General features: G+C 37.6%; 1 protein-coding gene across 5 annotated transcripts in view; it reads left to right on the top strand.

Annotated features, from left to right (window-relative positions):
* The window catches only part of TRAK1 (trafficking kinesin protein 1), a 109,018-nt gene extending 94,759 nt beyond the window's left edge, over positions 1–14,259 (top strand). For 4 of the 5 annotated variants that reach the window (XM_083378335.1, XM_083378334.1, XM_083378332.1 and 1 more), the window contains one exon: positions 12,956–14,259. In XM_083378335.1, coding sequence (XP_083234461.1) covers positions 12,956–13,739 — 784 coding nt within the window. In that variant the 3' untranslated portion in view covers positions 13,740–14,259. Of the gene's footprint in view, positions 1–128; positions 217–12,955 lie in introns of all 5 variants that reach the window. The other variant, XM_083378336.1, reaches the window with a different exon arrangement.
* The last annotated feature ends 2,945 nt before the right edge of the window (positions 14,260–17,204 follow it).

Consider the following 17,204-nt stretch of genomic DNA (forward strand, 5'->3'; position numbering starts at 1 on the left):
TTTGTAACTGATGGTCATCTGTTTTATTATTATTATTATTTCTGTATTATTGATTCAGAACCACAGTATTATCATGCAACTGCTGGAGAAGAGAATCTCCTTAAACTATGAATGATGCTTCTTCACAGGTCATGTGAGGAAGACGATGAAACAGCTTTATGTCACCTTATGCTGAGAGGAGATGTAGGGCACACAATATGACCAGCGTGAGAGGGGGTGAGCAGCACAGTCAGCAACCTCTATGCTGGCGGAGTCTCATAAGAGGAATGCTAGTGTTCGTGGCATCAGCTAACTCGAAGACTTCTTATCAAACTCATTCTCCCCCTTTCCATTTTAACATTTAACATGAAGTGACCTAACAAAAATTTCATAGTGCTGATTTTATAGAATCTAACAATAATTGGGGATGTAAAGGAAGGCCTTCATTTTCTTTCTTTTTTAAGAAAATATTCTGGACATTTCTTCTTTCTTGAATCCTTCCTCCTCCTCCTCCTCCTCCTCCTCCTCCTCCTCCTCCTCCTCCTCTGTATATTAGTAAAAGGACTGTTATCAACCAAGATAATATGTATGTTTGCAGGTATGCTTGACTTACAACTGTAATGGAGAGTACCCATTGCAGTTGTAAATTGTAGTGGTCATTAAGCAAAGTGCCTACATGATCACCTCACGTGATCACTGCCACAATCCCTGCTCTTCCCATTGTGGTCACTAAGCAGAGCATGGGGTGCCACAGGAGTGGAGAAAGCTCTGGGTGGTCTTGCCCAGGCCTTCACTGCAGCACCTCTCCATCTCATACATGCCATTGGGCTGTCCAGGAAGTGGGTGCAATTTGGGAGTGGTCACAATTCATTGGCGCCTGTTTCTAGGATGGTGCCAGACGACCTCTGTGTAAGAAGGCTGTCTGAAGACTTGGCTGCTTCCTAAAGAAGATCTGTGGAAAAACTAAATGGATTGAGTTGTGACAGAGGATGGGGTGGAGCATTTGGAACCCAGCAGAGCAGGAAGCAGAGCAGAGAAGATAGGTGGAGAGCTCCTGCAGCATTCCTGTGGTAGTCATAAGATCAGGGGGATTGTCAAGCGCCCAAATTTTGTTTCTTGTGACCATGTGGATGCTGCATTGTAAATCCCTTTGTTAAGTGCCATTATAATTTTGAACAATAGTTGAACAAATAATTGTCAGTTGAGGACTATTCATAATGAACCAGGTTAGGAATACTTGCTACAATACCTTATGTAGCAGTATCAATGCATTTGACATTTTAGAAAGCTGAGAATTAATCTAGCACTAAAGAGTTTAAATTTTAAATTAGCTTAGAGATTTTTGTTATTATGGGAAGGATTGCAAGAAATACTGGTGTATTAAGGTGATGTTCAACTGGGAAACATGTACACACACTTTGATTAAAAGTACAGCTGTTAAATTTTTAGTAAATACTCTGAAACAGAAAGTTTATGAACCTCAAATTGGTTCTCCATCCATGGGTGACTTCTTAATGGTAATATTTGTGTACAATTATTATTTGAAAGACCTTGAAAAGTTGATTATAGGTCATTGTTGACAAATGCTTGAGGGGATTTGTGTCATGAAATGGCTTAGGCCGCAGTTCAGGCACAAGACACATAATAAAAAATAGGGAGAGGGAGAGAGAGAGAGAGAGAGAGAGAGAGAGAGAGAGAGAGAGAGAGATAAACTGGAATCTTTGAAAAGTGTAGGTCACATTGTGGGACCTGATAGTAAGAGGAATGGCTGAAACTTGGCAATAAACACATTCAACAGTGAATTATAATAAAGAAATGGATAGCATATTGACACAAAATTGTAATTGTCAGTTGCTCAGGACATATACAGGTGGTCCTTGACAATTGATCCCAGAATTTATGTTGCTAATTGAGAAATTTGTTAAGTGAGTTTTGCCCCATTTTACGAGGTTTTATTGCCTTGTTTGTTAAATGAATTACTGCAGTTGTTAAATTAGTAACATAATTGTTAAGTGAAATTAGCTTCCCCATTGACTTTGCTTGTCAGAAAGTTGCAAAAGGGGATCATGTCACCCAGGGATACTGCAACCGTCATAAATATGCACCAGTTCCCAAGTATCTGAATGTAAATCACATGACCATGGGGTGCTGCAATGATTATAAGTGTGAAAAATGATCATAAATCACTCTTTCCAGTGCCATTGTAACTTCAAATGGTCACTAAACAAACTACCTGTACTTCTATAATTCCAGCGAAGCTAAATCTTAAATCCTTGACCTATACTCTCTCCATTCAGAATTCACATCAGACGCCAGGACACAAAGCTACCTCCCTCTAATTTGCATTTTCAATAAGAGCAGCGATTTCTTGGAATGTTTCAACTATGACTTGGTAAAATATTGTGATAAATTCCACATTGTAATTTCTCAAAGACATTTCATATAGTAGTAACTGTGAGAGGGACCTTAGAGTCCTAGTGGACAATCACTTAAATATGAGCCAGCAGCCTTCTGCAACTGCCAAAAAAGCCAACACAGTTCTAGGCTGCATTAACAGAGAGATAGAATCAAGGTCACATGAAGTATTAATACCACTTTACAATGCCTTGGTAAGGCCACACTTGGAATACAGCATCCAGTTTTGGTCACCACAATGTAAAAAAGATGTTGAGACTCTAGAAAGAGTATAGAGAAAAGCAACAAAGATGATCAGGGGACGAGGCTAAAAATAGAAGGAACGATTGCTGGAATTGGGTATGTCTAGTTTAATGAAAGGGACGCGGTGGCTCAGTGGGTTAAGACACTGAGCTTGTCGATCAGAAGGTCAGCAGTTTGGCGGGTCGAATCCCGAGTGCTGCGTAACAGAGTGAGCGCCTGTTACTCGTCCCAGCTTCTGCCAACCTAGCAGTTCGAAAGCATGTAAAAGTGCAAGTAGAAAAATAGGGAACACTATGGTGGGAAGGTAACAGTGTTCCGTGCGCCTTTGGCATCTAGTCATGCCAGCCACATGACCACGGAGACGTCCTCGTACAAGCGCTGGCTCTTCGGCTTTGAAACAGAGATGAGCATCGGCCCCTAGAGTCGGAAACGACTAGCACACATGTGCGGGGGAACCTTTACCTTTACTTTATAGTTTAATGAAGAGAAGGATGAGGGGGGGACATGATAGCAGTGTTCCAATATCTCAGGGGCTGCCACAAAGAAGAGGGAGTCAAGCTATTCTCCAAAGCGCCCGAAGGCAGGACAAGGAGCAATGGCTGGAAACTAATCAAGGAGAGAAGCAACCTAGAACTAAGGAGAAGTTCTCTGATAGTTAGAAAAAGTTATCAGTGGAACAACCTATCTCCAGAAGCTGTGAATGCTCCAACACTGGAAGTTTTTAAGAAGAGACTGGACAGCCATTTGTCTGAAATGGTATAGGATTTTCTGCCTGAGCAAGGGGTTGGACTAGAAGACCTCCAAGGTCCCTTCCAACAATATCATCACCACCATCATCATCATCACCACCCTCATCACCATCACCATCATCATCATCATCATCATCATCATCATCATTATTATTATTATTATTATTATTATTATTATTATTATTATTAATTATTTCCTTTTGGCTTCTGGTACTCCACAGACCCTGTTGCCCAAGCTAACCTTCACCATCTTTTTGCTCCCACTGCTGATGAAGCATGAGCAGCCTGACCCTTTCCAAAGCAGCTGCTGGCCAAATGGGGTTTTATTCCCCAGGTCATGCCTGGTGATTTCCACAGCCATGATGCACCAAGAAGCCCCTTTGGACCATGCTGCTAGCTGGGACTGGGCTTTTGATGCACTGTAGTTCAGGGGCTTCCTGCACTTCCAGAGCTATGGCATGAGAAGAAACCTCTTTGCACTGCACTGCTGGGCTGGGCTGCTTGCTGTGAAGAGCCTTATGTTGTGTTGCAGTCCGAGAGCCACAGTGTATGTATCAAGAAGCACCTGCATCACAGCATAGCTAGTGGTCCCAGGGCTATGCAGTTTATTGCCCCACAGGGCAGAATGCAGGATGGCCAAAAGGGCAGAGATGGGAGGGAGATAGATAGGGACAGGGGAGTTGAAGCCAGTCTCTTTACCTTATCAAGGCTTGGGACTAAGAGACACTATACCCGAATAGCTTGGATTGGGTTTCTTAGCTAACAATCAATGGAATTTGGTTAATTGGGAGTTGTTGGGATTGCCGCTGCAATGCAGTCTTATGAAGTTGCGCTTTATTACTGCATCATTTAGCAACATGATATAAATTTTGGTCCCAGTAGGGGCTATAAGTCAGGGACGTCCTGTACTACCTCATTCATAAGATATTTGAGAATTTATGGTGAACTTGACCCAACTTGGGGTCTTTTTATGTCTGGTTTGAGTAGTAATTTCAGTAGTTGCTCAGGCCTATTTTGAATGCACATATTTGGAGTGCAGTCACAAAGCTTTTTATTTCTACCAGGGCTTGCTAGTAGTGGAGGGGGGGGGGTTACTTTGTATACAAAACCCTGCTTCAGGAACAGTAAAAACTAAAGGCAAGATGAAAACTGGATGACAGTTACAATTTGTGTATGTATCGAGCCACATTTCACAATGGTATATCATTTATTATGACTTAACATAGTTTGATTTTCCACAACATAACAAAACAACTTTGTATTTTGAGAGTGTTTGGTATAAAGAAAACTGCTTCACTTTTCCACTTTTCTCCAAATACAGTGGTGCAGTGAATACCTTTACCACTGCTCCAACAGGAGAACCAAATAAAAGAAACATCCTTTCAGAAATCTCTGCCATGAGACTTGATTGTATTGACAACTACAATGGGAATTACCTGCCAAGAATTAACAGAGGGAAATGTGCAGTGTGGTGGCTTTGTTTTTGTCACCCAAGTTCGTCATACTCTGCAACTCACAAAACCAATTCAGCATGCTTATGAGCACCAATGCCAGTTCCCATGACCCATCACATTGTTTTAAAAACTTCCCCAGATACATCATTACAGATTACAGATGAATTGAACCCTCCACACAGCCATGGCTAAAACATGATGATGAAACTCAAAACCATCCCATTATATCAGTGTCACAGCTGCAGCCTTCTATAAATGCTGCCTAGCATTTAGGAGTTTTATTTTGATGGACAGTGTATTCTATAACACAGTTCTTTATACTCCTGTACAATATTAAGCCAGGAATTTTTTTGGTATTATATTACAGAGAGTCCTTGACTTAAACCAAAATTGAGTTCAAAATTTCCATTGCTAAACAAGACAAGTGAGATTTGCCCCCTTTTATGATTTTTCTTGCCAGTTGTTAAGTGAATAGTCACGTTGTTAAATGAATCTGGCTTCCCCATTGACTTTGCTTGTCAAGGGTCACAAAAGACGATCACATGACCAGGGACACTGCGACCATCATAAATAAATGCTAGTTGCTAAATGTTTCAATTTTGATTACATGACTGCGGGAAAGCTGCAGTGGTTGTAAGTCTGAAAAATGGTTATAAGTCACTTTTTTCTTTGCTATTATAACCAAACAGTCGCTAAATGAATGGTTGTAAGTCTAGGACTATGTATGCTGCATAAGCCATTATAATTTGATATTATATAAGACTAGACCATAATAGTTGGATTTAACATAAGCGTCCCTCCCCAAAATTATAAGAAAATTTTATTGCTTTTCTAGTTTTATATTTAAATATTGGAAAAGCACTGTGGCGGCTGAATTGGTCAATAATTCAATAGCATACAAATTTCTTTAATACAGATCTCAAACTATTTTATTAAATGTTTCCCCTCTTTTCCCCTTAGTATTTACTGTCTCATCTTTAAATTAATACAATTCTTATTATATCGATTAAATCAAAAATAACTTTCTTGCATTTATCAATAATTTTTAGTTTATACATATTTATTATTTATTTTATTATATTTATATACTGCCCTTTCCCAAAGGACTCAGGGCGGTTTACAGGGTGATTAAAACAAAAAATACAAAAGTTAAAAACAGTTTAAAAAAATTATATCCGTCCCTGAACAAATAAAACCCCAGTTAAAATTAAAATTCTCAGCCTGGGCCAGAGCTCGAAGAGCCAGGTCTTCAGGTCCCGGCGGAATGAACGGAGGTCGGGGGCAGTCCTCAGCTCCACTGGCAGCTGGTTCCAAAGGGCAGGCGCCCCCACTGAGAAGGCCCTATCCCTGGGTGTCCTAGTTATTTTAATGTTCAATCTTTTTAGACAATCAATGTCCTGGTTAATTTTTTCCAATTTTTGGTTTCCCATTAATATTTATATTTAACATTTAATAGTTATAATTTCCAAGTTTTAAATAATCCCAATTCCCTTTATCACAATTTATCAGAAGATCTAATGTTCATTCCGCCGGGACCTGAAGACCTGGCTCTTCGAGCTCTCCGGCCCAGGCTGAGAATTTTAATTCTAATTTTAATTGGGGTTTTTTACTTTTTCAGGGACTGTTATAATCTTTTTAATTGTTTTTAATTTTTGTATTTCTTGTTTTAATTACCCTGTTAACCGCCCTGAGTCCTTCGGGAAAGGGCGGTATACAAATCCAATAAAATAAAATAAATAAATAAATGTTCAGAATACACGTCTTATCTATTTGAGTTCTCACCGTCTTACATCTACTAATTAGTAATACAATATAATATTCTTATTTTCTGGTAATTTTTAGATATCTTAAATATAGTAACCAAAATTCCTCTTATTTCAACATTTAATGCTTCCTGTCTTTTTCTCTTAATATCTACTGTCACATAAGTAAAATAATAATTCCTATTATTACCGCTAAGTAGAAAATATTTATTACATTCATTGATTGATTTTTAGCTTATATATATATATATATTACCTTTACATTTAACCTTTATCAGCAAATGAGTGTTCAAATTTAACTATTAATATTTATACTTCTAAGTTATAAATAACCAAAGTTTTCTTTATCTCATCTCATAACTATTAATTTCAAAGTACACATCTTATCTATTTGAATATATTCTATTTTAATTCGCAAAGTAAGTCAAAACCCCAATTTTCTTCAGTCATATTCTAGCTTGATTTCTTTGCCAATTGTCTTCCATGTCTGTGCTTTAGAGTCATCAAACAAATCTCCCTGTAGTGTTATATAGATTGTTTGATGTAGAAAAAACCATCTGGTCGCCATTTTTTTGAGAGGACTAACAAATCATCTCTTTATTTTTCCATCTTGACGTAGTTGTCCTGGACTGTTTATCTTCTCTTCAATTTGTTCTCCTTGATCCTCAGGTTCTTTCTGAATTATGTAGAAAGTCTTTTCCTTTTTCCATACTGTCAGTCCCTTTTCTGGGTTTTTCATTAACTGTATTTGTTGAACAGTTGAATCTTCTGTAATAATCTGTTCCACCTTTTCTGTTATAGTCTGTGTAGTTAATTTTTCAGATGTTATCAAAGTTTGAGTTTGTATATCTGGGCTGACTTCTTGTTCTTTTCTGTAACCTCTTATTTCATCAGTAGCTGTAAGAATAGTTTGATGAATTGCTTTCAACATACAGAGAATCTGTTCCTGAACTTCATCCATATTTTCTTAGTAATGTATTAGGTTAAAAGCTTTACAATCCGAAAATGCAAAACAAAAAAGATTTCGTCACTGAATAAGGAACACAGCTGGACTTCTCTCAGCTGATGTTCAAGGTTGCATAAGTCTTATTGTCTGGGCTGCTGGCCAAGTCTCTTTTAAACAATAACCAATTGTAGTGTCAGGTTTAGCCACAAGATGTCGCCCCTACCCTTAAAAGTTTTCTTTTAAATCTCAAGTTTTTATAATCTTTTCAGTTTTGCTTCTTTCTTGTAAGTAAAAACCCCAATCTTCAATAAGCATAGAAAATCTTTTAGTACACAAACTTTAAAAAATAGAATTCCAATTAGGATCAAGTTATTCTTTCAATGTTTTAAACTCCCTGGGTAGTCAGTCACAGCTGTTTCTAGGGGGAAGGGTAAAATCTCCCCTCTCCACAGGGGGAAAGTACTTAAGGCATCTTATGCAGCTAAAGAAAATAGGATTTAAGAGAGGTAGATCTCACCCAGTCTCATCTGAGCTGCTTTAAAATTGCCTGGTGGTATGTGTGACTTCAGCTGTCTGCAGCCTAGTGATGAGCCATATTGTTATGGCTGGTCTTTCGTACGCCGGTTTGGAGGATCAAGCAGAAGAGCTACCGCCCAACTGTGATCCAACGGGGATCCCCTTCTTGCTGGTCGCACCTACAGGGTGACTTTAGACCCTTTCCAGGGTCCCCCAGCGAAGTGAAACTGAATGTGGAAGATGGAGTTTGCCTTCCAGACATCCATGGTAGCTACCTTGGCAAACCAGAAGCCCCTGCCCCAAATTATAAATTTAAAGTTTAGTCCAAAGTGCAGACATGTACATATCTGTGCCTGTGTTACAAGTTGCCTGTGTGCATCTTGTAATCCTTGGCTATTTTAACTCATCAGTAACCTAACAAGCCTTTCACAGTTTTAATTTTCCCTTGGTATTTAAATTTAATATTTATTTTTTCCAGTTTTTTAATTATCCATAATTCCTTTATCTCCGTTCCTCACATAATCTAGTATTTACAATACACATCTAATATATAGGTTATTATCATCTACCTTAGCAAATTGATAAAACTATAAAATTCTTATTTTAATATTTATACTTCTGAAATTTGCATAACCAAAATTTTCTTTATCTCACACCCTTACAATGTTTTATGAATACATATTTTATCTATTTGTATATATTCTAATTTAGATCTCGTGTAAATCAAAACCCTATTTCTTTTCAGTCTTATTCTAGCTTTTTTTCTTCACCAAATCATCTTCCGTGCTTTTGCTTTTAAGTCATCAAGCAGATCTATTTGTGTTGTTGTAGCTATTGTTTGGCATTGAAAGGACCATCCACTTGCCATTTTTTTAAGAGGCCTAGCTGATCTGGCAGGTCGTCTCCTTGTTTTCCCATCTGGATGTAGTTGTCCAAAAGTATTTATCTTCTCTTTCATTGTTTTTCTTTTAAATCTTCAAATTCCTTCAGATTTATAAGAAAAGTCCTTTCCTTTTTCTCTATTATCAATTTCTTTTCTGTATCTTCCATTATCCGTATTTGTTGAATAGTTGAATCTTTTGTCGTAGCATTTAATTGTTCCACTTTTTCTGTAGACTTCTGTATAGATGATTCTTTAGTTGAAATCATGGTTTGAGTTTCCAAGCTGGTTTCTTGTTTTTTCCTGCCGTTTCTTATTTCATCTCCAGCTGTGAGGAGAGTTTGGATAATCGCTTTTAGAATACAAAGAGTTTGTTGCTGCTCTTCCTCTGTGGGAGAGGTCCATTCCTGTTTTTCTTCCTTTACAGTGTATCAAAACTGAAAGCTTACAGTCAGAAAGTCCACTAAATGAAAAACAGAGTTGAATTTCTTCCAGCTGGTGTTTCAAGGTCGAATATATCTTATCTCTTCTATAAGCTGTCAACAAGTCCCTCTTAACCAATAACAGGTTAAAATCTCAAATTCATCCATCAGATGTCACCCCAGAGTTATTTTGATCTTTTCAGTTTTTTCTTCTTTTTTAAAGGAAAAAACCCCAAAACTTCAGTAAAAATAGGAATAAAAATCAGAGAGCAGTAAAAAATAGAAAATTAAAAATCTTATAATCCACCAATTTTAGGAAATAGAGTTCCAATTAGGATCCTAGTATTTTTTCAACGTTTTAAACTCCCCTGGGTAATTCATTGCCACTATTTCTGGAGGGAGGGCTAAAATCCCCCTTCCCTCACATAGGGGGGGAAATACTTTAGTAGCTTATGAAGGTAAATAAGTAATTAGGATACAAGAGGGCTAGTTCTCACCCAGTCTCTTTCACGCTGCTTTAAGAATGCCAGATGGTAGCTGTGACTTTGGCTGTCTGCAGTCTTGTGGCGGACCATATCTCTATGGTCAGCCTTTTGTCTGCTGGTTTGGAGGGATTCACTGGCTCTAGCAGGAGAGTTGCTGCTCTCCCACGATCCAGCAATGGCCCCTCCTTGCTGGTTGCCTTTTCAGGGTCCCCCAGCAATCCAAAACTGGATGGGGGAGACGGAGCTCATCTCCCAGGCATCCATGGCAGCTGCGCAGCAAACCAGAAGTCTGTCAGACTTACTTTTAATGATCTAGATTAGTTCATAATCTCAATTCCTAGATTGTAGATGCTAACAGAGCCAAGAATTCTGCTGATATGTATACTATGTCCCCATATTTATACGTTTTCCTCTGCCCTCATGAAGGCAACTGGTAAAGGTGATAATTTTATACTTAAATATAGCAGCCCAGTTTGTATACATAACTTGTTGTGAATTAGGAAGATTCTTGCTGCGAGAAATCATCAAAAAGGTATTGAAGCAAGTCATTTAGTGATTTAAAAATTGGATATGCACAGAACATTTTATCCTGTCAAATATTAACCACATACTTAACTTGACAAAAATTGGGAATACTTTCACATAGAAATTTCCATTTAACTTACATAAGGGTTAATTTTAACTATATTTTGAGTATCTGCCTCCTTTCGGGCCATAATAATGGTGAATTATATTATCTGCCACTGTTATTCAAACTCCAGGAGTTTTTGATTTGTAGGAAGTTTTGCACAGGCTGATAACATAAATGTTTTTGTACAAAAAAAACCTGCCTGTCTATCTGTCTGTCTATCGTATTTGTCGTCTGTTTCTGGGTCTTTCTATCAATTATTTTATTGTCCAAGATAAATGCTAACCAGTGGATTTAATATCAAAAAGTTTCAATTCAATTGCATTTTTGTTTTGTTAAATTTGAAATATGGCCCCATTTGGAATTTACTGGATAGGGAGAATCTGACTTTTCTTTTGCATTGTATCCATTCTGAAGGATTACATGATTCGTAACCATTAAGATATTAGAAAGGTTTATATTTCATTCTGTGCCAGAGAAGAACTGCTGTTACTCTTATCCCAAAGGAACTTTTTAAAAAGCAACTGGACTTTTTTGTGTTTTTTCTCTTGAAGACATTTCACTTCTCATTCAAGAAGCATCTTCAGTTCTGACTGAATGGTGAGCACTGAAGATGCTTCTTGGATGAGAAGTGAAACGTCTTCAAGAGAAAACACAGAAATTCCAGATGCCTTTTGAAAAAGTACCTTTGGAACAACCATGACCTGAATGACAGAATCTCCATAGACCAGTGATGGTGAACCTTTTAGAGACCAAGTGCCCAAAAAACGGCCCCGCCCTGGCCCCCACTCTGCCCCTCCATCCCACCCACTTTGCCCCCACGTGTCCCCGCTCCCCCCCGCCCACCCTCAGGGCCACTCACCATCTCCACGGCCAGCCGCAGATTGCCCATGGGACACAGTAGTGCCATGGCAGCCATGCCCTCTGCCTGAGCCCTGCAGCATCAACCACACAATGGGGCATGAGGGCAGAGTCTTGTCCCCACTTCCCAGCTGCCATATCCTTGGCTGCGCTGCTCCACGTGGGCCGTGCCCGGGTGCGACTCCTCTGGGGGGGCTGTTGGGGAGGAGGGGCCCATGGGGGAGGCGGGGCTGGGGTGACAGTGCATGTACCCGCAGAGGTCTCTGAGTGCCGCCTTTGGCACATGTGCCATAGGTTCACCACCGCTGTCATAGACTTGTGTTGCTCTTGTCATCACTCTTATTGGAATTTACTGGTGATAGAAATCTCATTATACTATACTTGAAAGAAAAATAAATCAGAAGTGTGGAGAAAGGAAAACAACTGGAACAATAAAACAAGTCTCTAGATAACCTGCATGCAACTTAATGTGTGCATTGTGTGTTTTGCATTATTTAATAGAACTTATTACTGGTTGGCATTTTCTAACTTACTGCATGGATTTCTTTTTAAAAAATGAGAAGTAAAGAAGTTGGCTCTGAATCGAGATGAATGTCCACTAAGCACGACAATTTTAGACTGTCACCATAACATGAACTTTGCTTTTATTATATGTGGAGAAAATCATTCTCATTATATAACATATATAAAAAATAGAGCGTAACCTCTAGGACTAAAAAACTTCTTTTTTAAATTTGTAGACATGAAAACATAATTCAGCCCTTTTCATCTTTATATTCAGGTTTTGCTTATATTTTTTTATATGTATTAAATAACTTAATGAAATAAATGAACTTTGTAGAAAGAAATATTAAATCTCCTTATATATCTTGAATATTTACCCCGTGACCTCACTTTCTCTTGATCGAAGCCATCTCACAGATTTGCTGTTGTGAGGGGAAGGAAGTGGCAATGTTATTGAGAATGTCTTCAGTTGATTAAGATAAGAGTTGGACGGCTATTATTCACAGAGGAATATGTCCATTCTTCAGATAGTATGTTATCAGCTATACTGAGATAAAATGTGTGCAATTATAGTCTACTTTACTATATTAACAGTCCTCAGTCATGTGCACAAAAGATTAAATTGTACTTTTTAAGATCATACTATGGATGTGGCCTGTTTGCATGGAGCTTATATTTAAAAACCTCTTTTTAATACTATAATTTTATCTTTTGTAAACTTTTCTTCAAGCATTGTTTTTATTTCAGCTGGTAAGTTGTGTTTACATGTGCCTCATTAATTAATTATTGTGAAGCAGAAACTGATTTAGACTTAATTATTTGCTGTATCTGGGATATGCTTATCATATCCATCTTTTTGTATTAGCCAAAAAGAGTTCAAAGAACCTGATAGGAGAGTGAATTGAATTCAAAGTGTGCCTGAAAATGGCTATTGAGAAGTTATTAATTATGTAATATGAGATAAACATGGTCTCAAAAGCCTGCAGTCCTAGGTCTGTTGTTAGATTGTAAGTATTGAAAAGGTTTTTTTAGTAGTAATACAAGTTTTCCATACTGTTTTCCATATTAATATCTGCAAAGACATTAACTTAAGTTTTGCTTTTTCCTTAGCCTTAATGCAGCACCTACTCCAGCTTGTAGCAGTGTTGGCAATTTGAAAGGCACTCCAGTGGCCACCCCATGTACTCCTCGACGCCTGAGTTTGGTAGAATCCTTCACTAATGTTCGTGAATCCACAACTACAATGAGTACATCCTTAGGACTTGTATGGTTACTCAAGGAACGTGGGATATCAGCAGCAGTGTATAACCCACAAAGTTGGGACAGAGTGGGCAGGAGCACTCTTCTGAGCACATATTCTCCAAGAATGGCTGCCATTCCTTCCACTCCTCCAAACTCACCTATGCAGACACCTCCTTCTTCCCCACCATCTTTTGAGTTCAAATGTTCCAGTCCTCCTTATGACAGCTTCCTGGCTTCCAAACCAGCTAGTTCAATTCTGAAGGAAGTAAGGGACAAAAGGAACATCAGAAACAGTGAGAGCCAGACTGATGTGTCTGTCTCCAACCTTAACCTAGTAGACAAAGTAAAAAGATTTGGAATTGCCAAGGTAGTAAGTTCAGGGCAAACACAAGCTCTTAAATTAACTGATGAACAAGGACCTCTTTTCTGTGGATCACAAAAGCCTGGAGGCCTGCTGCCTGAGAGTTTGCCTTTGGGTTGCCCAACTGCTGTGACAACTGCTATTGGAAGCATTCAATTGAACACTGGCATTAGAAGGAATCGAAGTTTCCCAACTATGGTTGGTTCGAGCATGCAGATGAAAGGTCCATCAACTCTAACCCCTGGAATCCTAATGGGAGCAAAACTTCCCAAGCAAACTAGCTTACGATAAATGGCTTAATGTATTTCAAGCTCCTCCTTCAAACACTTTTTCCCCCTTTCATTTGCTATTAAGTTTGACAAATCAACTTTGTGCCTAATTGGAGAAAGTGTAAAATTTGTACAGGATGTAAATATGTATTAGATGTATTATAAATGAATCAGGTCACTGTTTTGAACATTTAACATGCTAAAATTTTGTTTTGTTTTGTTTTTGCACTGAAGAAAGTGATCCTTGCATAGGGAAAAAAGAATGATCAGTTCTCCAGTTAGCCTGACTCAACACTGAGACAGGATCATTTGGCAAGGATTACTATTCATGCTGTCAGAATTGCAGGATTTCAGGATGGGTGGTGAACTCTATGAGGAGTCTTCATTTTTCATGAAGTGTTTATCATAGCAGTAGCGTAACATTTTCACCATTTTCTTTGGCCTTTGTAGTAAAGAGAGGACATTGTACTTCAGGGGTCACATTTCTAAGTGATTTGATTTTTTTCCTTATGAAATAAACTTGAAATAATACGTATTGAGAAGCATTGCTAAGCGTGCTCTGTGCCTCTACTGTTGTTTTGTAGCCTGATCATATTCCATATTATTTTATGCAAAGCTGCCCTGGTTAGAAAGTAAGAAAGTATTTAAATAAACTTTTGCTGAAGACACTGAAAAATCATGATGACACAAAATGAAAGTAATAGCCTTAAAATTATTCTTTGCTTTAGTGAGGATAAAAACACTAAAATAAATATCTCTTTCTTTGGGAGCCAAAGTTATTGAATGAGTTGATAGTAGGCCTCTTTAAAAACCAAATTTAAATCTATAATACAAACATGCCAAAATAGCAAGTGCTTAATGTAAAAGAAATGACATTTGCAGCCACTTCCCACCTCTCTAGCTTTTGAGTTATTGAAAGTTAATAGTTTTATAAACAAAATATAGAACATAATTAGTTTAACTGATGTACTCACCCTTTCTACCAAGGGTGTAGTTACCAAAAATTGGAGTAATTCTAATTTTTGTCCTAGGATTTTAATAGCTTTAGATTTTAAATAGTTCTTTTCTCAAGGATAATGACTTTTTGTTATTGCTAACTTATAGTTAGCTCAATAAGCCCAAATCAAACTCTGATTTCCAATTATTTGCTACTAATTACAACTGAATCAATTTTTTCTCCAGCCTTTGGAGAAAGCATAAAAGTTCTGCTTGACTGAAGAGCATAAATCTGTATTTCTTACTTTTCAACTGTGTTGCATGGTTTATGATCCCAGGTCTCATTCATACAATGCTTAAAGCAGTCCAGTATGTGGAAATTGGGGGGGGGGGACTTAAACAGAATGGAGTACAAAAAGAACTTCACAATCTAAGAGACTCGATGTCATCAGATGCCTTTTAATTTTAGAGGAGGTTATATAGGAAGCACACAAAAGTAATTTTAGAGTTATTTGGAAGCAATTGGTATATATGGGTTGTATGAATACCAGTGTTTTTTGGCTTTAAAAAATCAGTTTCTGTTTATTTATTTAATGCCAGTGCATCAGTCTCCACATTATTGCTATGTATTTCAGTTGTGCCAGACTTAATTAAAATGCGCACACATACACACTTGGTAGATCATTCATTTCGGTACCACAATGACCAGTGAGCATGTAGATGTAGAAGAATGAAAGAAGGTAAGGTACATGCCACCAATTTTTGCATGTGTTTTCAGAGTTCTGTTTATTCCACAAACTTCACCATATTGTTATTGGCTCTACTTTCCCTTTGTGTATGGGCATTTAATTGCAAAAATGTGACATCTTTTTATCTGGATGTATCAGAAAAAGAACTAATAAATTGATAATTTTAAATAAATAATCATGAATGTCTGAAGTAATTTTCATGTATTCTCAGCCCATAATATCATTTGTGAATTAAAAGAAATAAAAAGCAAGTAAATCAGGAAGCATTATTTATGGAATAAATAAATGAGACAGTCTTATTTATCACTTATTCATAGAAGACAGCCAACTATGGGAAGATGAAGTAGTGCAGAGTTCCCCAACATTTCCAGTTTTGTGGACTGGTGGGGCGGGAGAGGAGATGGTGTTGTGTGACCATGCGCAAGCAGCTCCATTTGCGTGAGTGGCGTGCATGCAGGCCTGCTACTCACACAAATGGAGTGTACTTGCTCGCCTGCTTGCACAGGTGATGCACATGTGCGCACCCTCACCGGCCATTTCCATGGCCCAGTTGTAATTGCCCCATAGCCCACAGGTTGGGGCCCCCTGAAGTAGTGCATTAAATATATTTGTATTTTATTTAGAATGAAATAGCGGACTAATGAAGTATATATATTTCCTGCTTTTGCTTTGTGACTACTTTTTCTAATGTCAAAAAATATGTAAAATTACACAAGAGTACTTTAACATAATTCAGCAATCTGTTTAGGCAAGAAAACATTTCCGGGAATATTTTACACCAGATATTTTATTTCATTGCTGGCTTTTGATGATTTTTGAAGTCAATTTCTAAAGTTGGCTTTGATGTATTTCCTAACAATTTGCCAAAAAACTAGTGATAAATACCCAATCATTTGTTTTTATGATATTAAATGAAAAATAATCTATGAGTTTATATATCAAGTATCGTGAAATTATGTCTATATTGATTCCTAGAGAATTAAATATATTCAGACTGTAGGAATATTTTGTTAAGATCCCGAATTTGCATCTAGTGCTAAACTAATTTGTTTAGTAGGAGTTTATCAAATAGAATGCTTGAGTTCGTTTAATGCATTAAGCCAAAATTAAATAACCCATAATATGGTTTGCATGATAGCTAGGGAATATCTGAGAAATGGGGAAAAAGTCTGATCAATTGTAGACTATTATTTTAACTGCAGACATTTATGAGATAGCTCCTGAAGAAGCTGTGTGATGATTTCTCAGACTACATATTCTAAGTATATAATTCTGAATCCCATCTGCTCCACACATATCCAGGAAATCTTTGGAAATTGAACTGGAGTTAGCATAAATATGATCAGATTTCTACTGTTGCCAGTAAAATGTCATAGAATAAAATATCAGTTGATGTCTACTGATTGAGGATCTAATGGTTGCTCCCAGAATGGAAATGTCTTCTCTTAATGATTCATAGAAACACTGTAGGCCTTTTCTGTTGGGCTGATTTTGAATTGTTAAATTAAAACTACTGTTTTTAAAATAAGCACAATTCATTAACAACCTTCTGGAAACATGACACACCATTTCCTTCATTTATGTCATTTTTGTGCTACAGCAACAACACCAAAGACAGCATATAATTTACAATAATAATGGAAAAATGCTAAACACTACAAGAAATAAAACTTTGACTAGTAATTTACTAAGGATCTAATGAAAGAGTTATCCCTTATAAATTCCTAAAGCCACAGGGAGGTGGTTGGCCAAACAACTGAAAGAATGCACTCCAGGACTTGAAAGCGATTGCATCTCCATGT

The sequence above is a fragment of the Vipera ursinii genome, assembly GCF_947247035.1.
Source record: "Vipera ursinii genome assembly, chromosome: Z".
Classification (NCBI taxonomy): Eukaryota; Metazoa; Chordata; class Lepidosauria; order Squamata; family Viperidae; genus Vipera; species Vipera ursinii.